Raw genomic sequence first — 24,754 nt, forward strand, 5'->3', positions numbered from 1 at the left:
CTCAACTTGTTGTCGATGCTGTTGGGCACGCAGATCCAGCCGACTGGCGGTGATTTGGTGCAAGGGCCCTGGCTGCCGCACAATGCTGCAATGTCATTCATTATTCACATGATGAGCCACCCCTCCTTGAACCGCCAGAATAAGGAATTGGATGCAGACTTATCGGAAGCTCACTCACTGGCTCATATTTTGCCGCCAGAAAAAGGGATCCAAATGCGCGTTGATAGTTTGCCCGGCTTCTGCTGCCCCTGCCAGGACCAACACCAGCAGACCCGCGAGCCATGATCGCACACTCGTATGATACGTTGTTGTCCTCCTCATCCTGCTGATCGATCGATCGCACAAAACTGGCAAACATCAATAGACGATAAGCTAGAAATCATCAACTATTACTCCGCCTGAGGCCCCGTTGCAAGCAGCATCAACTGCAAAAACATCCTCAGTAAGGCCTGCAGAAGTTAATGACTCTGGAAGATGGCAACATCTGTGCTCCTTGCCAATCAGTGGACATCAGTCAACCCGCTGCCATCTCACCTACCTGGCATGCCCATGCTCCTGAGCCCCATCACGACCGAGTTGAGCTGCCGGCTCCGATGTCTCCTTTCGATTCGCACACACACACACACACACACACACACACACCCGTCAATGGCAGCGCAACTTTCTTGTCAGAACAAGAATTCGATCAATTTCCAACAACGCCCTTCCGTGCTTGTCAGAAAAAAAAATTGAACACGACGGCGACGATGGCGAACAGTACAGACGAGACGGCGACCACGACCCTGGCTCCGGCGCCCTGCTTCTTGTTTGACATTGAAGGTTGGACTCGGGAATTGGTTGGACATGGCTCACTTTGAAGCCATGCGGCTGTCCAGAAATTCAGCGCATGCTCAAAGCCCTGCTCGCCTTGCTCACATAGGCACCACCACATCCATCTCCTTTGTGCATGAGGTTGGTGCAGGGACAACAGGGACCAGGTCACGGCGCGTCTGCTCAATTTGGTTTCTTGTGCGCAACAGGTTTTGTTCCCATATGCTCGCAATCAGGTGGAAGCCTTTCTAGCTGCACACTGGGACACGGACGCCGTCAAGGCCGACGTTGACAAGCTTCGTGAACAAGTGAGCGGTGTGCTTTGCTGTTGTGTTTCGGAACCAGGGCATGCCGCATCTGATTTTGATGTTCTGGCTCGAGTAGGCCCAGCAGGATATGCAAGATGGATTAGCAGGCGCTGTTGAGATTGGCCCAGACCATGACACGTACGGTGCAAATCGCCCCAACGGGCCAGGGGCCCGAGCTGCAGGATGGCCTCACTATGGCCTGGTGCAACGAGAGTGGGTTTTTAACAGAGCGCTCTGCTTTGTGCTCAGATCTGTTCGCCAGCAGGTTGTGGCAAACGTTCAGTGGCAGATGAAGCAGGACCGAAAGAGCACGGCGCTGAAGCAGCTTCAAGGTTGTGTGCCAGCCGACCAATTTTGCTCAATTTGCTTGAAAAGATAATTCTGACCTGGCCCCTCGTACCCACTGCGCATCCCTTGCTGGAGCTAGGCCATATTTGGAAGGACGCATATACCAGCGGCAACGTGAAGGGACAGTACGTTAGGGGGGTTTTCCTGTGCTTGTATTTGGGGGCGGAGCAGGTGACAAGGGGAGAAAGTGCACCGTGGTGGAAAACACCCCTACCTTTCTTCCATGAGCGTGTGACGGGGCATCTGTCTCTGGGAACAACGCCGTCTCAGTTCATGCAACGTGTGCCTCTAGCATATACGAAGACGTGGTACCAGCTTTTCAGCGCCTGACCGAGGCAGGTGCCCAGGTTAGCGTTTGCGCCCCACAAACCTTGCTTTCGATGTGGCAATGCTCTGCCGTTGTGTTGTCCTCATTCAGACCTGAGGTTTGTCCCGTAGCTGTACATTTACAGTTCTGGCAGCATTGCAGCGCAAAAGCTGCTCTTTGGCCACTCTGAGGCCGGTGACTTGCAACCGGTAATTGCCCGCACAACAGCGCAGAGGCGTCTCCTGTCATAGTGCGGACATGCACTCTGATTCGCCCCTGTGATATCTGAATGGCATAGTATTTGAGTGGCTACTTTGATACAACGACGGGACCCAAGCGAGACGCGGCCAGCTATTCGGACATTGCCGCGGCCATTGGTGTGACACCACAGAGTATCATCTTTCTCTCGGACCGCATCGAAGGTAATCAACCTTTGTCTTTGCTGCTTCGGGAGTGATCATGCCATTTCTTGCTCAAGCGACTCCTGTATGCTCATTGGCTTGATCTCAGAGTGCCGTGCTGCGTCAGCAGCTGCTATGCGCACTGCCCTTGTGGTGCGGCCCGGCAATGCCCCACTTTCCGAGGCTGAGCGCACGGAATTTCCGATTCTGCACGACTTTACTGGTCTGCGTGGTGCCAAGTTCACCCAAGCCCAGGCCGGCGACACAGAAGCCAAACGATCAGCCTCGGGCGATGGCGCTTTGGCTGCTAAAAAGGCACCCCCAACTCACGACTTTTGAAGCACCCGCTTTCCACCAATGTAGTAAATTGAAAAAACTATCCAGCCTCAGTGAATTGGGTGCAAATCAAGGGCCAATCAAGCAAAAGAATTAAAAATACCAATGAATAAAATGTGCTAAAAAATTAAGGATAAACTCTTCACCTCCGCAAGACAGATGTGCTCGCCACACGGCGGGCAACGCCTTCGTCAGATATGGGCAACCTTGCTTATTCTTTACCATGGAAGCTTCCTGCAAATAGGACTTTAAAGCCCGCAATTTGACATGATATTCATGGGGATGGACAATAAAGTATTCATCACATCTAAAAGTGTACTCAGGCGCGTATGTATTCTTATCATTATCCTGTGGGGTTGTGGCTGCCAACAGCTCGCTCGACTTGAAAAAATAAAAATGTATTGTGTTGCTGATCTTTCATTGGAAAAAAAGACATCAGAAGCACACGCTCCGGGAGGCGCAATGCCAGCTCGATTCAGGCTCTTCTTTACGCAGTTGTGGGCCAGACCTCTTCGCTCGGGGGGTTTTCATACCCGGGCTGCGTCCAGTCGGGCAGCTGAGCGGGGTTACATTCAACATTTGGGAAGGGAAACTCGGCTCGCAGCATCGGGGCCACCTGCGTCAGAGTAGGGAAGAGGGTGGCAGCAAAGGCATGGATGCGCTCCGGGTTCCAGCCGCGGACCATATCGGGTTCGCGGAGCACGGCCTTGAACGGCATCTCAAGAGTGACGGCCAGGCAGTCGTAGCGCTGCGCCACCGCATCACCACAGATGGCCAGGTTAGCCTTGCCAGGCTCATCATTGCCATAGCCATGCTTGGTTTGAAAGTGCGGGCTCGCCTTGAGCTGCGCTGCTGTGAACTGGTGGTAGAGCACTGCCAGGCGCGGCGACCAGCGTGGCACACCCTGAGTGCCAGCGAAAAAGATATGAGGCAGTTCCTCATCACCGTGAACGTCCATAAAGAGATCACAGCCAACACGCTCCAGCTTTTGGCAGAGACCGTAAACTTCAGGCGAGCGCTCGAGTGTAGGCGCAGCATAGTCGCCCGTGGCGCCCCACTCGCGGTTCAGGTTGGCGCCCACAGCGTTGGTGCGTAGATGGCCCAGGAAGCTGCCGTCGGGATTCATGTTGGGTACCAAGTTGAGGGTCACTTGCTGAAGCAGAGCAGCAATGTCACCTGCCGGGTCTGCTGCCAACAGCTCCTTCAAAAGGCCTGCACAACAACAGTTTCGGCAAGGCAAAGCCGTGCGGTAAGTGGGAAAATCATTGCGAGGCATGGGTTTGAGTGACCGTGGCACGCGGGCCAGGCAGCAGGATCACAGCCGATGAGCCGGGCGCGCACCTTGCATGTACCACTCAGCCATTGATTCGCCCGGGTGCTGGCGGGCGATGATCCAGACTTGGAGAGGCCCAGTGCCAAAGCGGAAAAGGTCAATGTCGCGCCCCTGAACGGACTGAGCCACCACTTCGTGCTGTGCCTGAAAGGCCGGCACCTTGCCAAGTCCCTGCACCACCTCAGCCACCAGCTGGCGGTGCTGCTCGTAGGCATAAGGGGTAAAGTATGCAAAGTAAACGCGGTTGGCGGTCAATGCTTCCACGTTGAATGTCACCGTCAGGCGTTCTGCGTCGTACTGGGTTGGGGCGCTATGGGTCGGTTTCAAGAGGAAACGACAGCATAATATCAACAAAAAAGCAAGAGGACAGGGCGATAGGGCCAACAGGCATGGGGCTTACCGCAGCCAATTCACTTGATCAATGCTGTAGGTGGCCCAGTAGCCCGTCCATGCATCAGGGTAGCTCGTCTCCCCAACGTGCAACTCCACCTGACAGGCCCGACCCAAGACGTTGCTCAGCTGAAAGTAGAACCTGAGGGCGGACCACGGCCACAGCCCGCAGCGTTAGTACTTGAGTCGGGATTTGTTGTCTCCTTTTGCTTTGCTCGAGTCAGGGTTTGATGTCTCCTTGTGCTCTGTACGAAGAAAGTCTGCACGGTGGGGCTCGAGCCTTGCTGTGCCTACCATTGTTTGTGATGACGCTTGTCGGTGCCTTCCGTAAACGGTTCCTTAGCAATCGAGACGCGAGCAACGACGGGACCAGATTCAGGCACCTCGCCACCCATCAACACTCCGTTCCCAGAGTCGAACACGCTGCTAAAGTACACGTTGGCAGCAGGGTCCAACAGACCAGCCCGCGCTTGCATTTCACCGGTGGTCGCCATGCTACGGTTCAGACGCGATAGACGGGACAGTTCGCATTGACAGGTTCCGCGCGTCAGTACTGCCCAGCCGCTCCCACGCAAGACAGCTCCAAAGCGAGGCAGCATCTGTCGCTGTCGTCGTCGGCAGCGACAGTTACCTGACTCGTGAAAGCGAAAAAAAGCGAAAAAAAGAGAAAAAAAAAGAGAAAAAAGAGAAAGAAAGAGCGAACTCTTGTAAGAGATACTGCGATAAAGATCACACTTTGAATGTTAAAAAGTATGACAATCATCACACTAATAACCTCGTGAACTTCTTTGGATGTTGGTCCATGTGTTGGGTCTCTGATCTGGGTGTATCGAGACTTGTTCTCTGTGGATCTTGCGATCCATCTCTTCGTGTCTCTGAAACCGTTTGCTTTCACCTCTTAGGTCGCTGGATCCTTTACCAATTTGGCTTGTGTCTCTGAATACGTTCGTCTCCATCTCACCATCTCTCTTCTTGTGTCCGTCGAGTCGCTCATCTCTTGATTTGCTCTGGCTGTTTCGGTGAGTGTGTGTGTGCTGCTGATGTTGGAGGAGGTCGTGTCGGCGGCGGAGCAGAGGGCAGAGTAGGCCCTGATCGCGGGGCGCTGGCCCCGTGTGGCGAGCAGAGGGGTGGTTGTCTGTATCCTGTAGGCTGAATATGGGCCCGGGCCCTGGGATGCAGGGATTGGCATGGCATTTTTAAGCGTGTCGAGTCATGAATGAGTACATGCTGTTTTCGTGGCTGGCTCACATGCATGCATTTTGCTCGGCAGAGGGGCCAGTGGTCATTGCCTCTTCTTTCTCGCCGCGACCAAAGCATAACGGCGTGGCTCTGTGGAGGAAAGGTAGTCCTGGGTCAATAGCAACACAGACATACGCCGGGGACATGCCAAAGCTACGATCGGCATCCACGTGCCCCTGAGCGCCTGCGATTCAAATGTACGTCAACTCGAGTGGTACAGCCAAGGTCCCTTGCGAAAAAACCTTGCTAAGCTGGCTTTTTTTTGGCGGTGGCAGAGGTCAACAGTGCCATGCGCCCCCACGAGCGCAGCTTTATGACTGTGTTCAAGCGTCGCCTTCTCAGCATCTTACTGTCCAAAGTACGCTGCGTGGCTGCGAAGGCCCCTTGTTCTCTGATTTTCTGCCGACTGCGCACGCGCCATTGGCTCACCACGCCCTGATTTGACGCCCTGTGTGCGATGCGCATAGTATGGGACTGTTTGCTTGCTGTCGACCCTTTTCCTCGTCATCATTCTTGGCATCCATATTGGTGAATGCTTTGCAGCATCAGCGCCTATCCTTCTGGGCTGCGGGGCGCCTCACATCCCCTCCTCGTGCTGTTTCACATTGCACACTTAGGCGAGCAAACCTGGCAGTGGGGGCAAGATCAGTACAATGAGCAGTATGTTTGATTGGCCACTTGACCCCCCAATATGCTGGGTTCATTCTGCAATAGCCGGCGCAGTCGTTGTTTCCTGAATGTATTTATTGTGCCTTTTGCTCTAGATTTGGTTACTTTTCCGACAACATTGCCGGTCGGTCCTTTCAGGAGCGCATGTCCCTGCCTCTCCCCATCGACGTTGTCTACACCTGGGTCAATGGTTCTGACCCCAAGGTTAGCTTGACTCATTCGGGCGTGCCAGTCCAGCTGCATAGCCAACTGCCTTGTGCGTCTCTCTTCGTGCCTCAGAGGCCTCATTTCGTCATACACGCATCGAATGTTGCAGCTTGTCAACGATCTAAATGCTCTCAAGTTGCGACTCGAGCAAGGTTTGTGGTGAAGCACGCTTTGTACATTTAGCAAGCAGCCAACATCTGCCCATCGCTCACCCCGACCTCTGCTTCACCGTGCAGAGCGCAATGCCACGCTGGAAGCAGAGCGGTTACGTCGCGAGGCTGAAGAAGCTGCCCGCCGTGCAAATACGACGACTCCTCTTCCCACTACGACCACCACCACTGCTCCTACCACAACACACTCCACAAGTATGCAGCTCGTGTCAGGGTTGGCTGCCTGCCTTTCAGTGCTTCATCAAACTGCTCGGTCGAGCTCACACGCCTCATCCATCATTCAAACCTAGCACCCGCCAACACAACCACTGGCCCTCCCACCACTACTGTGGTATGTTCTGTTGATGGGGCACCTTCTGCCGGACTCGATTGGCCATGGGCCTAGGTCGACGCTCATATTTTGCCCACCTCACTTGACATCGTTAATGGCAATGCGATGGTTCCATTTGTTCACTTCTAGCCACCCATCAATATCACAACCTATCGGATGCTGGATCCACACAGTCTCGTTTTGAGCGGTCTGCATCGGACCCAGATTCGCATTGCCTATCGTGAGGCGGCCGTGCGCGATGCCATTTTCCAGACCTGTGGCAACTTTTCCAGTCTTCAGCTAGACTACCTGGAGGTGCGTGATTCCATTTTCACAGTCTGCCTTCCTTCTCATCGCCCCGCCCGTCCGCTCTTACCCATCTCCTTGTTGAAACTTAGGTGGCGGGCATTGTGACCTTTTCCGAAGCCCACCAAGCACATGCGTGCATGCTCAAACGTGTATTTGTGCCTCATCCGGTCCAGTCCACCCCAGTTCCCAACGCCTCCACAGTTCCAGCAACACAAGCGTCTGATACATCGACACACTCGCACACTCACCGTCGGGGCCTGGTCACTCGCGACCACGAGGATCACAAGGATGGGCGAGCGGGCATATACCTAAGCTTCTCCAAAGCCTTCTTTGTTGGTGATGCCACCCTAGACGGCATTGTGGAGGCCCCGCCCGAGTTTGGTATTGTGCCAACAGCCGAAGACATCTGGTCCCAACGCATGCGGCAAGAGCAGGCGTCTACCGTGCCGCCGGCCATGGATGCTCCAGTCGCGCCAGACCAGCCCGAAGGTGATAGCAAGGGCACCGATGCGGCCCTTCAAAATGGTACAACGTTTCCACCACCCTCCACCACCCTGAGCCCCGAGGCACTGGCTCACGAGTATTCTCTTAGCGTGGCCTTTACGCCTTACACCAGTGCCATGCTTGGCCATATTCCCGCCGGTTTGGGCAAACAGCAGCTCTTGCTGTTACTGGAAGAGCAGTTTGGCGAAGTGGTAGACCTAACCGTACCAGGCCACGTTGAGGATGCCAGTCGTGTGGCTTTGGTTACCTTTGCCAAGCGTTGGTCCCTCATTGATGCACTGGACGCCAATACCCTGCATATTCACCGTACTGAGTTGGACGAATGGGAAGGTGGCCGAGTGATGCAGCGCACATGGAGCGAGGTTCGCAATGAGGTGCGCCTTCGCGAGCAACGCGAGCTCATTGCTGCGCGAGAGGCGTACGAAGCCCAGTGGGCTGAGTATGTGCACAATCACACGATTCAGTACATTTCAAACTCCAGTGTCAACGGGACCGTGAAAGAGACTGCTCCCAATGCCACGGTGGCTCCTTCAGATGCTACGGCACAGCACAATCCGGTGGATATATTGGGCAACTTCACCCCGCCTCCGACGCTTTCACCTCTGGACTGGGAGCTGCTCGAAAACGAAACGCTGGCGGCTGCCTCTTTCAATGCAAGCTTGAACCATGACATTGCCATTCTTCCCCTGGTGCGGATTGGCTGGGTCCCCGAGCTACCCCTGAGCGAGTTTGAGGACATTTTGACCGGCAAAGGGAGCAAGCATCAACAGGGAGCCAAGAAACTTGAGGACGTGGACGAGGCCACCTCGGCGAGCCGCTTCCAGGACAACCAGGAACTGCGCTACTCTCTGCGCTCCATTGAGCAACACGCCCCCTGGGTGCGGCGTATTTACATTGTGACCAACGGGCAGATCCCATCGTGGCTCAATCTGGCAAACCCACGCCTTCAGGTCGTACCACACGCCGACATTTTCGTCAACAAGTCGTGGCTTCCAACGTTTTCCTCGCCCTCCATCGAGACACACTTGCATCGCATTCCGGGCCTGTCCAAAAAGTTTATCTACTTTAATGATGATGTGTTTTTCGGTCTGGATGTCTGGCCCGATGACTTTTTCACTCATTCGCGGGGCCAGAAGGTGGTCCTGGCTTGGCCCGTACCCAACTGTGCCGACGCCTGCCCATCCAACTGGCTTGGCGACAAGTTTTGCGACATGGCTTGCAATACAAGTGATTGCGGCTACGACGCGGGAGACTGCTTGGGCGCCAACGCGCAGATGCGTGGTGGCTATAACAGTTGGAATAGCAACAACAACAACGGTGCTTCCAGCAATGCCGCTCGCTTAGCCACCTGTGCCACCGGCTGCAACGATAACTGGCTTGGAGATCGCTACTGCGATCGTGCTTGCAATGTTCCCGAATGTGGTTTTGACGGCGGCGACTGTGGCATACCCAAGGTGCGGGCTCAATTACCTGCCCTTTTTTGGAACCTCTCTGCTCTCGAAATGCCTTTTACTACCACCACCACTGCGGCGCCGACCACGACCTGGAATCCCAACAGCACCGGGTTTGGGCTGGACGATGACGCCTACTACGATGACCCGTACGAGGAGCCCGATGCTCAACTCGATGGTGATCTTTTGGATGAGCTAGCATACGCTGATCTCGGGAATGTGACGCGGATCGGTCCCGTTCTTAACGCATCAGCCAACGGTACTGCTGGCGAGCACGATGCTCGCTGGATGCCCGTCTTGGATCAAAGTGTGCTGGAGGTGGGCAATGCAAGGCCTCGTGCCGTATACGTGGAGCTGGGTGACCTGTTTCACAACGGAACGCTGACCGATGGCGACTACGACGACAACGATGCCATTGCAGGCATGGTGATCAACAAGGTGGACATGGTTTTGATCATTGTCATTCGCGAAAATGCCAACAAAACTTTGGTGGGCGTGACCATTTCTGGCGAATACTTTGATGAGATGCTGAACGAAACGATCAAGGTCCGTCTTTCCCCTCCATTCACTGCCAGGTCAATGAAAGTGATTGAGGTCTTGTTTGGCGTGCCCGCTCTAACCCCCAGTTTTGCGGACAATGCTATTTTAGGTGACACATCGGGCAGCCATCCGCGTGTGCACCAATCCAATTCCGGTGGTGACGACTGAAGCGGCTCTGCGAAATGTTTTTGATCAGGTAGCCGTGCAATGGCTCGACGTATGCGCCTGTTGCTTGCGCCTGCAAGTTAGAGGCTTTGGGCAAAGCTCACGACGCGGTTCTTGTTTTGTTTTAGTTGCTCGAGCCGGCCGCCAATCAAACTCTGTTGGAGGGTGATTATGACTTGTATCCCATCAACGCGTCTGCACTCGCGGCCAATGCCATGCGGTTTGTTGTCGTGCTGCGCTGCTGGTGGCGTTTAAACTTGTGGCTGACCACGCGCACGCCTTTGGATTGTCTTTTGATGGGAACAGCTTGACACACGATACAATCAACCACTGGGAACTCGACAACGCAACAGCGACATTGCCACCCACACCACGCCCCAAGAGTGAGAATCATACAATTCCCAAGTTGCCATCAGGCTGGCGGTATGTGCTTTTATGTATCGAGCAGCTAGACGCGTGCGTCTTGATTTTTGATTCAATGTTTTTCTTTCCTTTTCCTTTCTTTTTAGCCTGCCAGCGGAGGCACGTCTACAAGCAGAGGCCCTGCGCAACGAGTTTGAGCTTGGTGATTTGACGGCCAAGGTACGATGACAGGCGGGGCCGGCCAGTTTTTCCACGTCACTCTTGCTCACATAGTTTATGTTCTTGTCATACAGGGATATGCAAAGTACATGTATATGTTGCTTGAGCCATTTGCAAATGGCAGCCGTCCTTTGGAACCAGCACCCGTGACCACGCCCAGCCCCGTCAATGGCAGCGTCGTCAATGGCAGCTTCATCAACGCAACCAATTCAAGTGCAGCAGCGGCGGCCCAGCAGCTCAATGCCTTGCTCCATGCCCTCACGACTGCGGCACCCAATGGCTCAACAACAGAAGCTTTGCCACTTAAAAGCGCACAGGTCAACGCCCCCAATTTACCGAGTGCAAATAGCGCAGCAAGGGCACCCAGCGCTCCGAGTGCACCAAGTGCACCCAGTGCCCCAAGGGCCCCAAGTGCCCCAAGTGCCCCAAGTGCCCCAAGTGCACCTAATGCACCCAGCGCTCCGAGTGCTCCAAGTGCACCTAGTGCTCCAAGCGCTCCAAGTGCTCCAAGTGCTCCGGCTCGGCGGCGTTTGTTGGGTCAGGTTGAGCGGCTTGCTCCACCTCTACTTGAGTTCGTGGCTCGCTTGCAGCTCATGGACCAGCAGCCAGCCGAGGCAGATGCCCAGACAGATAACAATCAGTATGAGGGCGCGCCGGGCTTGGGTGCTTGGACCCAGATCAATGGCGCTCGTGTGCCCCTCGAGCAGCTACAGCTGGCAGAAGACATCCGTCGGGCCAAGGACAAGGAGGTTTGTCCAGGCACATTTCTTCCTTACCTTTCTTCCTGACCTGTGTCCTTGATCTGGTTCTCACTTGTTTTTTTTTCTGCACCACTCATGAATGGACCACCAGTTGAGCTTGGAGCAGGACATGAATGCCAGCATCGCTGCTTGGGAAGAGCAGACGGGCTTGTCGTGGGCAGAGCTCCGAGCGGATCCGGTTGCCCTGGCCGATTACAAGGCTCGAAGCTCAGCACCAGGTATGCGTGTGTCCTCTTCTGTTTCAATTGTTGCCTATGTAGTGCCAATGGTGTTCCTTATCTGACATGTGCTCGACGCAGCCGGCTTTGCATGGGAGCGCCAAGGATATTTTGCCGATGTGATGGATGTAGTTGAGACCCAGCATGAAGAAACCGATGGCAGCCTGGCACATGGCATGCTGCGTGGGCTGAAAGGTATGTTATGTTTGCATTGTAGAGTCACACCTTGTGGCCTCGTTCTGCCATGCGCCTGACTTTTCTTTGGTGCAAACGCAGATACGTTTGGAGACTCTCTCAAGTTTGTGAATCGCCTGTATAACCAGAAGTACGGACCGACGGCCCGAAAGGTGATAGCGCACATGCCGCATTTTCTTGATCGCGATATTCTGAACGACCTCGCCGTAAGTTTGCTCCACATGGGATCTTGAGTTTGGTCTTCATCGTGCTTTGTGTCCTCGTTTTGCTCATCCAGGTTTTCTCATCTTTGTCAAATGTAGCATGAGTTTGCAGCCGAGTGGAATGCAACCTCTTCGCATCAGCTACGCTCGTCGCGCGACATGCAGTACGCCTTTTCCTACTATTACTATCTCATTTCGCAGCGGGAGGATTTCGATCCGCGAAAGGAATTCGAAAAGCTTGACCGCGACAAAGATGGTCAGTTTGCCGTCGTGGGCTCAACCCCCTGGCTGTGCGACTGATACAGCCGACCTGAGTCGCCCTAGACTCTTGAGTGTGTTCCTCACGCCTGAATGTCTCATTCTTGTCTCAGGGTTGTTGGGCGTGCATGAGCTGCGCACTCTCATCATCCAGCTTTACGACCTACCCACGTCCTTGCACCACTGGGAGGAGTTTGAAAACATGTTGCTCAACTGTTCAGACTTCCAGGTACGTCATTTTTCACGATGCGTTGAAGGGGGGGTTTTTTTTTCTTTCTTTCTTTCTTTCTTTCTTTTTCCTTGTTTGGGAGACTTGCTCATGTGCAAGTTGCATTTCTAGGAACCCATGGACCGCTTGGGCGTAGCGGTTGGGCCCGATGCCATTGAGGTGTGATGCGCAGCCCAGCAACACCGCTTGAACAAATGTGTGGCGATTGAAATTACCTCATTCTCAATCTCCGTGATGCCATTTTGTGGACCTCGTCTCCGTGTTAGGTGTGGGTCACACCGGAGCTATTTGGCAATTGCACCCCTCTGATCGAGGTGTACAACAAGACTGTTGGGGAGCGGCGCAAGTATCGGCACGAGACCGAGAACGATGACGTGAATGTAGCCTTTAAGATGATCCACGAGAATGTGACATCGGTATGTGTCAATGTAGCCAGGAGTGTCGAAGAAGGCTTTGCCATGTCGTGCTTTCACAAGGCATGCCATGTTTATTCTGTCCATTTTGTCCACGTGCGCTGACGCGGCCACTCATTTGCTGGTGTGAATAGGCTTTGCGGCAACTTGACGCCATTCGTAAGCGTCCACAAAAATTTGTGTGCCTTAACGATAACATTGACCATCGTCAGCCCGAGGCGCAGGAGGTGGTTCAAGCCATTCAGGACTTTCTTGTGGCCATGTATCCCAACCCGAGCCAGGTCAGGTGTCATTGCAAATTGGGGAAGATCAGGATGGCAGGGCAACGCAGACTGGGGGTTTTCAGTTCCTGCTCTTTTGATTTGCATGCACCCACTTTGATATCCCACTGTCCGGCTTTGCGTATAGTTTGAGTTGCCCCCGGGCTTTGTCAACCGATTCCTGTATATGGACGAGTTGCGGGCCTACAAGGCTGCGCAAGCCAAGGTGGGTGTAGCGTGTGCCCTGGTCAAACGGACTGTGCCAACAATGGCTTTTTGCATGCTTGCCTCACGCAATACTGCTGCATGTTTCTGTAGTATATCCACTGGCTGCGCTATGTGGTGGTTGGCCTGGCGCTGGTGCTTCTGTGGCTCTGTCTTGGTAAGTGCCATTTCCTAATGCGTTTTGCGTCTGAAATCACATCAAGTTTGCACCTGCAATAATGACAAACATGTTTTGAATCTTTAGGCTCTCGGGTCATGACCTGGTGCCAGGGCAGCGCTGATAGTCTTGCTGAAGAGGCCGCGTGGGCCAAGAGCCAATAAAAGAGGGAAGCATGTTTTTTTTTTTTTTTTTATAGGGAGAACAGGAACAAATGCAGCCTCGAAATCTTTTGAGGTCAAGGTGATTTTTCGATGGAGGAAACTGATAGGCGTCAGCCCGACGATTCAGTGCTTGCCGTGCCCATCATTTTATCATGATGTGGCATTGTTCTAATTGAGCAGACAAAACGATCAAATCAAGCAAAATCAGATGGATTTTGTTTCAATTTTTGATCCATCAAAAATAAAAGCTGATTTTCATTTTTCGGAATTGTGTTGTTTTATGCGAGCATTTCAACCCTGCTTCCGTCTGCTTGGTCGCCAATAGATCATGGGGGGAGGGGCGGGAGACGTCGTCATCCGAGAGTTGCGGAAGGATGAGGTGGACCAGTGGCTAGATTTTGTCGCGGCTTGTTTCGCAGCCAAGGGCACGGCCCGTGCACACTTTGCTCGGCATGTCGCTGCTGATCCCGAGTTTAGTGTCGCGCATGTTATGGTTGCGGAGCATGCGGGGACCTATCTGAGGTACGGTGCAGGCTGGCATGCGGTGTTGTCATCTGAACTGATGATCCCACAGCAATCGCTTCAGAGGCGTCAACAGCTGTCGAGGGCAAGGTTTGCAGGGTAGAACTGTGTGTCGGGCTGATGCGTTGGCCATGCCACCTGGGAAATAGCACGGCGCGGGTGTTTGCGCGCCAACTCGAGGCGGAGGGGTCGACGTGGCGTATCGCGGGGGTGGGCGAGGTTTGCACGGCTGTGGATGCTCGGCGACAGGGGCTGGCAGCAAAGGTAATCCCTGCTGCCCGCGATTGATGGGAGATGAGATGGCGCCCTTCTAATGCAGGCTAGGCTTCTCAGACGACTCAAGAAGCTGTGTGTATGATGGTCGGTGGCAGGTGCTGGGGGCTCTGGAGGAACAGTGCCGTGCAGCTGGCTTTGATGCCATGTTGCTGCATAGCAGCCAGCCGCAGCTCCAGGCCTACTATGCTGGCCTTGGATACACGGCCAGTCGAATGCATTTTCTCAATGTGCCCATCTCCCCGAAATCCGAAGAGTCGGCGGCCATGCACGGTCAGCTAACGGCTTTCCGACTCGATCTTGCGGCGCAGGGGCCAGAAAATCAACTGTGGGAGCAGTTGGCTGTACTTTATGAGACAGGCTCGAGTTGGCTGGCCAACACGACCCCACGGATCGGGCGATCGACTGCGTATTTTGCGACTTGGGTCCGGGCCGAGTGTTCCATGCCAGATCATGTTCTGTGGGCTTTGTGCGAGGAACAAGGTGGACCCATTGTAGGCTATGCCATCACTCGTCATCGCACAGCAGGTCAGGAGCCGCAATTTGTCGCGCTCTTAAAACACGTGAAAGCACATCTAACTTGCCGAATGGGCTGCAGGCGTGGTACAGATGAAAGAGTTGCTGGTTCAGACGCAGGAGCTGTGGCTTGATGGATGGCATGGTGTTTGCGCACAGCTAGCTGCAGCACATGGCCTTGATGCCTCTCAAACTTTAACCGTGCGTCTTGCCTTGTGTATCTCGCCTGCCAGCCCGTGCACCGCGTTTGAATCCCTCTTGCAATGCCGCTATCCTACGGTTGTCATTCATGATCAAAATCAGGTCAACGTGCCGGGCGCACTGGTGCCGGCTGTTGTGCAGTCTACGTGGGCTTCAAATGAGACTGTGGTGGATGTGGGCTGGCTCGCCAAGTCGTTCCAAGGTAAAGGGTTTTTATTTGTGTTTAAAGCCACAAGCCGAGGCACATGCTTGGTTGGTGGCTGCAGGCAGCTGTTTCAGCGCGCCCATTTCATCCGCATACCTGGCCTCTTAGGCCAACCGTTCCATGAGGAGGTTTGCATCCTTCCCATAGATGCCTTCTGACTCGGGACGGCAGATCGAGGTTGCCCATGTTGAAGGAGGTTTATGTGAGCAAGCGACAGGGCGTGCCGGGCTGCAAGCCCTAATTAATGGCGATCCGATGGACGTTGATGTGACTTGCTTAGCTATCATGCTTACATGCCCAATTGAGAACAGCCGCTCACACCCCTGCAGGCGCACATACTTACACACACACGGACCCCGAAACCAAACTCAACTCGTGACGCAGCACAACCGCGTCACCAGCTCCAAATTCTCGCATGTGTGTGCTTTGTCGGTGACCCTGTCTGGCTAGTCTGTCGTACTCAATCTTCGACGCACGCACACACACCCTTTCTCACTCACTCACCCTCTTCATGTGTTATCCAGGCGACACTCCGGCATGTATGCGCCCCCATATCTATGCCGCCCATACACACACTGACTCTCTTTCTCTCTCCCCTTGCTTTCTTTCGCTTTCGCGCTTGCTTTTCTCTCTCTCTCTCTCTCTCTCTCTCTCTCTCTCTCTCTCTCTCTCTCTCTCTCTCTCTCTCTCTTTCAACTCTTTCTCTCTCTTTCAACTCTTTCTCTCTCTCTCTTTCAACTCTTTCTCTCTCTCTCTCTCTTTCTTCTTCTTTTTTTTTTGTTTCATTTCATTATTGTCTTTGTTGTTGTCCACGACACACAAATCTCAAATAAAAAAGATTTTGGTCACACACATACGCACTCACACACACACACACACACACACACAGACGCAGAGGCACTGGACGGGTGTCGGGCGTTGGTGAATACTCGGGCTGAACCGGAGACGGGACAGTGGATAGTGTCGGTCGTGTTGGTGTTGATTGATACGTGGCGTCTTGGCTTGACAGAGAACCATGGCTTTGCAATTGGAGGTGACCAAGGTCGGTGGAGTTTCTGTGTCCTTGCTGCTGCTGCTGCTGCTGATCTTTTCCGCGTTCAGCTGCGTTGGAGGGCCAGTGCCACGACTGACGTTGGTGGGTATCGTGGCTCGATTTTAGACTCCTTCCACGGACTTGGCCGTGCGCAACCGCCTGCCGGTGCATCCAGACTGTGGTATTCCGGCAGATGTCAATCACATTGAAATCTCGCCCAAGGATGGCAATGGCCACACCTTCAAGTTTACGATCGAGCGCTCGGGCAAGATGGTACGTGCTGGAGGTGCAGCTGTTGCCTGTTGCGTCAACATGGGGACGCATTATGCTCAACCTTGCCCGGTCTACTCTTGTGACTTCTGTAGAAGTCAGGCCAGATTGGCGCCAACGTGGCCCAGCGCGAGTGGGCACATCTCTCTCTCAAGGAGACGCTGACGCCTTCACTACTTCGAGGCCCCTTCAATGTTGCCGGGTTAGTCCTGCTGCCGGTAGCATTGGTGCCATATCCAAGACTCTTGTCCAAGATAATTCTTCTCTCACACGCTTATGCTGCTTGGCGGCGGCCACCTCTGTAGCAAGATTGTGGTGGACATTGATTTGTGGAAGAAATCGAGCTCGCAGATGCGCGTCAAGGCCGAGGAGCTGGGCGTGCAGTTTCGCGAGGCCTTTGAACGAACCATACTCACCCAGGGCCAGGTATGGCCAGCAGCAATTTGTGCTACCGCTTGGCTTGCGTGATGGGTCATCGTCAGAGAACACGGGCCACCCCCTTTCGCTCAATCCCAAGGCGGGTCTCAGCGACAGGGACTGTCCGACGTCTGTTTGACTTTGGTCTTGCTCTGTGCTGCTTCGCATAGATTTTGGTCATGGAGTTTCATGCGTCTGGCGGTGCCAAGACCAACATGCGCGTTCAGATTCGCGAGATTTTCAAGCTGGACGAGCGCACCCTGACCGATGGCGCCGCCAGCAGCACGCATCCCGTCCGGGACGCTCTGGCAACCTCGCAAACCAGCGTCGAGTTCAAGGTCTGTGCCGAAAATACGCTTGTCGTGTCCTGAGTGCCCTGACTCTACAAATACCGTGCTCACCGCGCCCATCTCCCGTCATTTGTGATCATGCCCCACACTCAACTCAAGACCGGCCCCGAATCAAGCTTGATGATCATGGGTGGCAAGGGGCAAGCCATGCAGCAGACCAGCATCATCAATCCCAATTGGAATTTTGAGGACATGGGCATTGGTGGTCTCGACTCGCAATTCACCGTCATGTTCCGTCGTGCGTTTGCGTCGCGCGTCATGCCGATTGAAATCGTGGAGAAGCTGGGCATTCAACACGTCAAAGGTATGCGTTTTTCTTCCTGATGCGCCTTGAAAGTCAGTTGGGCAGTGGCGACACCATCTGATGAAGCATCATGACTCTCATGTCCGTATCCAATGCTCTTTTCAACAGGCATTCTTCTATACGGACCTCCTGGTACTGGCAAAACGCTCATGGCGCGCAAGATTGGCCAGGTCAGCCCATGCACGAGGGATGGATCATTGTGGCTGCGCCTGCCGCATGCAACTGTGCTATGTACTTGGGCAGCGCGTGTACAGGATACTTGGTCGTACATTTGACGAATTTAACCAGATGATGCTGGCGATGCTCATGCTCATGTCGGTGGAATGCTCGGGCACTCGTGGTGGCAGATGCTCGAGGGCCGCGAACCCAAGATTGTCAACGGCCCAGAGGTTCTTTCAAAGGTGCGATTTACTCCCGACCACGCTTCTGATCAGTGCAGTGAATGCGCTCAAATGTTTTTTTTCTTGCTTGTTGGATTTGGTACAGTATGTGGGCGAGGCCGAGGCCAACATTCGTGCGCTGTTCGAGGACGCCGAGACCGAGTACAAGCAAAAGGGCGAAATGTCCTCGCTCCACATTATTATCTTTGATGAGATTGATGCCATTTGCAAAACCCGTGGCACCGTCAACAACGGTTTGTTAGATGATATGCACAACTTTGCACCTGTGAGCGTGCCATGGTCGCCTTGACTTTTCCAGGCCTGGCGGGTTGGTGTCCTTAGGCACTGGCGTGAATGACAGTATTGTGAACCAGCTGCTCTCTAAGATTGATGGCGTCGATTCGCTCAACAACATCCTCTTGATTGGTGCGGGCCTCGTCCTTGCGTCACCCGGTGGACTTGTTCAGCATGCGTCTCACCGCAAAGTGTGGTCGGCATGGTGACAGGCATGACCAATCGCCCGGACATGATTGACGATGCCTTGACGCGTCCCGGTCGCTTGGAGCTCAAGCTCGAAATCAGTACGTTTTTCTTCTGCAGCACAAACTCTGGGCCCCATCGCTTGCGCCTCATATTTTCCCGGCTTTGTCTACGCTCGCTGCCTGATTGCTGTTGTGCTCCCACGCGCCACTTGTGCTCACGCAAAACTTTTTTTCTTGCTGATCCCTTGGTGGACAGGTTTGCCGGATGAGAACGGCCGCCTGCAAATCTTTCAGATTCACACCAAGCAGATGCATGACAACGACATGCTTGGGGCTGATGTTGACCTCAAAGAGCTGGCGGGTGGGTTTTCGCAGAGGGTTCACATGTGGGCGCGCTTTGAAACAAAGAGAGCGGCTGCTGATTTGAAAAATACGGCAAGAAGTGAAGCTTGAAAGGAAGATGTAAGTGAGCGGATTGGTAGTCTCGCTCATGCACAGTCGTTGTTGCGCACAGCCATGGCCAAAAACTACAGCGGTGCCGAGATTGCGGGTGTTTGCCGCAGTGCCGCGTCCTATGCTACGAACCGTTGCATCAAGTATGCCAATCGTTGCCTGTCGTTGCCTGTCGTTGCGGCGTTCCAAGCCCGCACCGGTTTTGACTTGCTGTTGTCGCTTGCACGCTCAACGTGTTGTGATGACTAGGTTTGAGGGCAAGGTTGAGGTCAAGCAGGAGATGATCAAGGACATGAAGGTGGAGCGTGAAGACTTTATGCGGGCACTCGAGGAACTCAAGCCTGCCTTTGGTGCTGCCACAGAGGAGGTGCGCTTCAGCATGCTGGACAGTGTCTCCACTGCGAAGCGAACTTGCAGGGGGTTTATTGTAGTCGCCAGCCCTTCTCTGACGACTCTTGGGCGGCCGCGGGTGTGTGCTTCTAGATGGATGAGTGGTGCCGCAACGGCATTGTCAAATGGGGTGATAGCGTGGATCGAGTGCTCAATGATGGGCAGCTATTCATCCAGCAAGTGCAAAACTCGACGCGCACACCACGCGTGGCCGTGCTGCTTGCCGGTCCGCCCAACGCGGGCAAAACGGCGCTCGGCGTGACCTTGGCTCTTCGCTCCGGCTTCCCCTACGTTAAAATGATTACGCCCGAGAACATGGTGGGCTATTCGGAGTTTGCCAAGGTGGCCAAGATCAACAAGGTGTTTGAGGACGCCTACAAGTCGCCCCAGAGCGTGATCGTCATTGACGAGATCGAGCGCCTGCTCGATTACGTGCCCATGGGTCAACGGTACGCAACTCCTTGTGGGCTTGGGGCGCTCTGGTACCAAAGGCGAAGGATGTGGGCTGGATGTCTTGGGTTGAGAAAGGGCACCTTTGTGATGGGCGAAAAGAGTCGCGGGATTGCATGACAAGCTGCCTGCCTTGCGCAGATTCTCGAACACTGTCTTGCAGGCCTTGCTGGTGCTGTTGAAGAAGCGCCCCCCCAAGGGCCACAAGCTCTTGATCATTGGCACCACGAGCAATCAATCAGTGTTGAACATGATGGGCATTGTGGATGCCTTTAGCCGTGTCATGCACGTGGATACCATGACCGAGGGGAGCGAGGTGCGTGATCTTGCTTTCTTGCTCTCGCGAGAAACGTGCTTCCTCAATTCATTCGTGTCATGTGTGCGCATGTGCACGTGTAGATCTTGGCCGTGTTGGAAGATGTACAGGCCTTTTCGGACGATGACATGAAAATCATTCGTCCAGCGCTGGCCCACGGTTGGTCGATGTACCTCTTCTTTCCCACAGTTCAAAGCCCATGGCAGGCCAGTGGCTGCTCGACTAGTCGTGCATGGGCCTCATGTTGTGTTGATGCGTTTGGCGGCTGTAGGATCCAAGTTGACTATTGAGGCACTGGCGGACTCGGTGCACATTAGCATTGGCGTCAAGAAGCTGTACATGCTGATCGAGATGGCGCGCCAGGTGCGCTTTTCGAAGACTCGCGACAAGAAAAGACTTGAAATTTCTGAGTATTCATCACATTGAACCCGCTTCTGCTCTCACGACCCACTGGGATGTTTGGCAGGTTGAGGACAACCAGGCAGAAACCTTCTTGGACAATCTTTACGAGGAATGCAAGTACTCGGACGTGGCTGTGTAAGGCGTTGTGTGCCTTGGATATCAAGCAGTTTGCCTGCCACATAAAAAATGATGGAGATGCGGATGGTCAAAATGGTTTCACGGTTCAATTCACAACAGCCAGTTCAGCTGCGCGCACCGGTCCAAACCAAAATTGGATGATTCCAAATAGGGTTTGTTTTCGAAAGAGCGAGCTTGAGGCAAGTGTGCGAGCTGCAAACGAGAAGCCAGGTCTTATCCCAAATGACAGACATCGATCAGAGGAACACTAACAAATGTCATGGATGTGGTCTTCGTCCCAAATGATGAAAAGTAAAATCATCAAAAAGAAGACCACAAACCGTGGTGAGTCTTCGTCCCAGATGGCGTGAACCAAAGAAGTCTCACGGACAGCACAGACAGAGTCTTCGTCCCAACGATGATCTGAAATCATCAAAGAAGACCACAAACAAAACAAACACAGAGGGGTCTTCGTCCCAATGATACAAAGTTTGTATCATTAAGAAGACCACATGCAGGGCAGAGTCTTCGTCCCAGATGGCGCACGCCACAGAAGACTCTGCTCAGCAGCACACGCCAATGACGGGAAAGATGCACATCCGGCTATCTGCATCAAGCAGCAAACCATCCCCTTGTACATGTTGCCCAGAAACGGCGCGGCGCCTGTAGTGACTGACGGCTTTGCCAATTACTTGGCTGCCAAGGCATGGGAACACAGCCATCGGAAATACCACCATGAGTAAGAGATCGAGAGCACATGGACAAAGCGGGGCGAGCCATGTGGCGTACCTTTGCCGCACTCGCACTTGTCGCCGCAAGCACAGGTGTCGCCACATTGGCAGCCAGAGCCACAGCCAGAGGCAGTGGCCGCAGAGCTCTTCTTGCAGCACTTGCAGTCGGTGCAGTCGCACTTGTCGCCGCAGGGGCAGTCACCGCCGCTGGTGCAGTCGCAGCTCTTCTTGCAGCACTTGCAGTCCTTGCAGTCGCCCTCGCCGCAAGCGGCAGCACCGTTGCAACAGCACTTGCCGTCACCCTTTTGGCAGCACGCGCAGTCGGTGCACTGGCAAGCCTTGGCACAATTGCACCCCTCGGCACCTATCACAGACCCACGCCATGAGCTGAAAAGAAGAAGAAGACAAAGAAGAAGAAGAAAAGGTGCACCGCGCCACACGTACCCTTGCCGCTGGCGCATTGGCAGCTGTCGCCGCAGATGCACGTCGCGCCGCAAGCGTTGGTTGAGCAGCATTCAGCTACCGCCAAAAGCATACATTTTCAATCAGATGAGCCCAACCCTTGACAACAAACGCACACACATCCAGCAGCAGCAGGAGGAGGAAAGGGGAGCAGGAAGGAGCAGCAGGAGAAGAAGGAGAAGAAGAAGGAGGAGGAGGAGGAGGAGGAGGCGAAAGGGCATTCGAGCAAGGCATCGGGCTCGCGCACCTTTGCTAGCCATGGCGGTGTTGGAGTTGTTCAAATTGTCGTCGTTCAAGTCGCCGTCGGATCGTCAAGTGAAAATGCCAGCCGGTGAAGAGATGGAGGTGAAGAGGAAGAGAAATGGAGAGGGAGGGGATGAGGATGAACTTTGTGTAAAGAGAGGACGGTAGAGAAGGGAGAGATGCACAGGTGGAAGAGAGAGAAGGAAGAGAGATGGAGCGTGCCAACCTCTTGCGTTCGGTGCCGCTTCTGGAGGCTATTCCTACTAGTTTTTGTCAGACTCGAGAAACAGCTGTCTCTTTCCCAAACAAGCCAAAAACACCTACAAACGACTTTTGAAGAGTTGGGTTTTGCGCATCTGATCATTTAAATTTTTTTTCCAAGTTATGGTTGTTTTATGCATGCGGTAAGGGGTAGTTGTCTCTGACTCATCAAAGATTAAGCTGTAACTCGAGAACGCGAACGAAATGAAAATGTCAGACTTTTTTGGCAGTCGTGGTAGCAGCGTCACAGGAGTACCCTATCAAGTTCGGGTTTTTTGCACCTCACCAACGCTCATGGTCGTGTCCATTCGTCAGAAAAGTTACTAGGAATTTTGACTGCGCCTCACACATGTATTACATGTATTGTCAGACAGCATCGCGTTGTCAGACGATATTGGTCGGCTACTTTGGGCGGGAGAAAACAGGCTATTTTTACGCCAAAAAAACTAGCCGTTAAAACCAGAAGGAAAAAAAAAAATAAAAAAAAAGAAGAAATATGGAACCGCCGAATCACGAGGACGACGAGCCACTGGGCCCGCACCTTGTCTGGGCCGACGCCGTCACGACCATTGAGCTCTGTATGTCTTGCGAGCTTGAATCTGACGGATTTCTTTCCCTTGTTTTCGAGAGGAGATTGAGTTGTTTACTTCAAAGCATCAGGTGCTCACGACCGCCAACTCGGGGACCCGCACAGACACCAATCGTCAAGAGGTTGAGAGCGGCGAGGGCGATGTGTGCTACCCTGAGTATACTCACCAGGTTGGTATGGTCATCATCGCCTAGCTGGTTGGAAGGCATTGCCAAACCTATCTTCAAGCAAAAGGTCAAGGGAGGGCACACAGAAAAAGAGAGGGAGAGAAGAGAAGGACCGGCCTGGGTTTGAGATTGGATGTCATTGAGGCAGGCAAAAACACGAAACAAGAACCCAGCACGAGCCTTTCCACCCAAGCCTCGCTCGACATTGCTGCTTCTCCTGTGCAGGTCTTTGGTGAAACGGAGAAAATCTATGGTTATGACAATCTGCGCGTTCGGGTACGGATGATATGGCTGCCATGACCTGATCGCGCGGCGATGTGCCTCAGCATCATGACTCACGTTGCACGACCGCCTAGCTTCTATACGGTGCCGGAAGCCTGTTGACGTCATTGTGCATTGAATATGGCCAGCGCGTGGAGTCAGACGAGACGGGCGTGGAGGTATGTACAACCCTTTTCTTGCCTTGACAGCAGGATCATCGGGGTTGTGGCCAAGCAAATGGGCGGGAGTTCAAGATTTATCCTGATCCTGCATGGCCTAGGCTGACAATGTCGAGGCAGCTATGCTCGAGTGGCTGCCCGAAGAAGGTGCGCACCGCTCTTGAGCTCGAGCCCTCGCGTTTTTGACCCGAGCCCGCTTCTTTTACCTGGTGGCTTTGCGCGCACCCTCGAAAAACGCTCATCCTCTCCAAACCTGGGCATGTGCCAGAACCGTGCTTGCGTGGAGTTGAGGCCTTCAAGGCGGCCGTGGATCAGGCAGAAGCCAAGTTTACACCTCCCGGCATCAAGCAGCACGAGTATCACGATCATGCTGGCAACACCATTGAAGTGTACCTGGTTAGCTTTGCGTCACACTGCCACGCGGGGTCGATGAATAGCCTGTCAAAGGACTCTGTGTTTGCGGGGGGAAACTGGCGTTGGGGCACTAACTTGAAATCATACCGTATGGCAATAGGGTCGACCTTCTGATCCCAGTGTTCATGCCTACCATCAACGCGCCCAGGTCAGCGTCGCTCCTGTCAACCTGGGCGGTGTGTCAGGACACCCATCTGATGTAACAGCAATGTATGGGGGCTGCTATCAATAGACGTTTACCCTGTGGGCCATCGAGGCCGCCAGTTACATTGATCTTGAGGACGACAAGTGGCACATGCTTTACGCGTATGTTGCGTCGCCCATACGCTGGGTGATTCTTTTAATCGGCAGCAGGGCGAACACAGCCCAGCCCGTTTTCTCCAACTCCCATGACGTCGCGCCTGGTTGTGGGGTTGTTTAGGTTTATGCGCATTCCAGAGGGGGACGGCTTTCGGCATGCATTGGTGGGCTTTGTCACCCTGTACACGTATTATGCCTATCCGGCCAACCTGCGGCCACGCATCAGGTCTGTTTGCTGAGCGGGCTCGCTTGGGCACCACCACAACTGCTGCACGACACCTCTCATCGTGATGGCTTTGCCATTGGTCTTTGGAATAGCCAAATGCTGGTGTTGCCTCCCTATCAGCGACAAGGTCATGGTCGCCAGCTGCTTTTGGTGAGTGCAGGTCGTGCCACCCGCTTGGATTGGGCTGGTTGGGGGGTTGAGTCGCTGCATGAGAGCCTGACTTAACGCGCCCTTCCGTGTCGACATTTACACGATTTCGAATAGGCGGCATACGACTACATTGGAACGCTGGCCGGCGTGGTGGACGTGACCGTCGAGGACCCCAACGAATACTTTTCCAGGTGCGTTTGTTCTGGAGGCGAAGAAGCCTAGGTCGGG

The 24,754-nt window shown here is 53.9% G+C and overlaps 7 protein-coding genes across 7 annotated transcripts; 5 read left to right on the plus strand and 2 right to left on the minus strand.

The window, feature by feature from the left end:
- Positions 1–746: 746 nt before the first annotated feature.
- Positions 747–2,513, plus strand: MONBRDRAFT_26645 (uncharacterized protein; the record flags this gene model as incomplete). The annotated part of the gene is made up of 8 exons (XM_001746991.1): positions 747–819; positions 920–951; positions 1,020–1,125; positions 1,384–1,591; positions 1,759–1,813; positions 1,905–1,982; positions 2,072–2,195; positions 2,284–2,513. 8 exons carry the CDS (start codon positions 747–749, stop codon positions 2,511–2,513), a joined length of 906 nt encoding a protein of 301 aa, XP_001747043.1.
- Positions 2,514–2,955: 442 nt separating this feature from the next.
- Positions 2,956–4,727, minus strand: MONBRDRAFT_37633 (uncharacterized protein; the record flags this gene model as incomplete). The annotated part of the gene is made up of 4 exons (XM_001747122.1): positions 2,956–3,722; positions 3,852–4,153; positions 4,244–4,375; positions 4,528–4,727. 4 exons carry the CDS (start codon positions 4,725–4,727, stop codon positions 2,998–3,000), a joined length of 1,359 nt encoding a protein of 452 aa, XP_001747174.1. The 3' UTR covers positions 2,956–2,997.
- A 718-nt stretch (positions 4,728–5,445) lies between these two features.
- MONBRDRAFT_26647 (uncharacterized protein) lies at positions 5,446–13,462 on the plus strand (the record flags this gene model as incomplete). Its single annotated transcript, XM_001746992.1, has 24 exons — positions 5,446–5,575; positions 5,748–5,830; positions 6,090–6,170; positions 6,280–6,345; positions 6,458–6,500; positions 6,722–6,849; positions 6,979–7,143; positions 7,227–9,638; positions 9,742–9,828; positions 9,926–10,017; positions 10,104–10,220; positions 10,307–10,379; positions 10,454–11,128; positions 11,232–11,358; positions 11,440–11,553; positions 11,635–11,759; positions 11,856–12,012; positions 12,128–12,243; positions 12,355–12,402; positions 12,510–12,659; positions 12,791–12,937; positions 13,065–13,142; positions 13,235–13,298; positions 13,386–13,462. 24 exons carry the CDS (start codon positions 5,446–5,448, stop codon positions 13,460–13,462), a joined length of 5,355 nt encoding a protein of 1,784 aa, XP_001747044.1.
- A 2,274-nt stretch (positions 13,463–15,736) lies between these two features.
- MONBRDRAFT_33002 (uncharacterized protein) lies at positions 15,737–17,237 on the plus strand (the record flags this gene model as incomplete). Its single annotated transcript, XM_001746993.1, has 6 exons — positions 15,737–15,958; positions 16,189–16,221; positions 16,339–16,485; positions 16,578–16,684; positions 16,788–16,908; positions 17,070–17,237. Coding segments are annotated over 6 exons (798 nt in total), but the record flags the coding sequence as incomplete, so codon positions are not given.
- Positions 17,238–17,396: 159 nt separating this feature from the next.
- On the plus strand, positions 17,397–20,450 carry MONBRDRAFT_21577 (uncharacterized protein; the record flags this gene model as incomplete). Its single annotated transcript, XM_001746994.1, has 13 exons — positions 17,397–17,553; positions 17,662–17,723; positions 17,901–17,954; positions 18,040–18,187; positions 18,276–18,359; positions 18,440–18,514; positions 18,672–18,776; positions 18,930–19,011; positions 19,118–19,235; positions 19,352–19,707; positions 19,850–20,024; positions 20,127–20,128; positions 20,342–20,450. The coding sequence occupies 13 exons, from the start codon at positions 17,397–17,399 to the stop codon at positions 20,448–20,450; spliced, it is 1,527 nt and encodes a 508-aa protein (XP_001747046.1).
- Positions 20,451–20,682: 232 nt separating this feature from the next.
- MONBRDRAFT_33003 (uncharacterized protein) lies at positions 20,683–22,041 on the minus strand (the record flags this gene model as incomplete). The annotated part of the gene is made up of 5 exons (XM_001747123.1): positions 21,984–22,041; positions 21,719–21,741; positions 21,333–21,638; positions 20,885–20,966; positions 20,683–20,756 (listed from the first exon to the last, which is right to left on the minus strand). Coding segments are annotated over exons 1-5 (498 nt in total), but the record flags the coding sequence as incomplete, so codon positions are not given.
- Positions 22,042–22,691: 650 nt separating this feature from the next.
- On the plus strand, positions 22,692–24,376 carry MONBRDRAFT_37635 (uncharacterized protein; the record flags this gene model as incomplete). The annotated part of the gene is made up of 9 exons (XM_001746995.1): positions 22,692–22,818; positions 22,935–22,999; positions 23,222–23,272; positions 23,353–23,436; positions 23,538–23,583; positions 23,705–23,832; positions 23,951–23,998; positions 24,083–24,156; positions 24,272–24,376. Coding segments are annotated over exons 1-9 (681 nt in total), but the record flags the coding sequence as incomplete, so codon positions are not given.
- Positions 24,377–24,754: the final 378 nt, after the last annotated feature.

This window comes from Monosiga brevicollis, genomic scaffold (genome assembly GCF_000002865.3).
Source record: "Monosiga brevicollis MX1 MONBRscaffold_15 genomic scaffold, whole genome shotgun sequence".
NCBI lineage: Eukaryota > Choanoflagellata > Craspedida > Salpingoecidae > Monosiga > Monosiga brevicollis.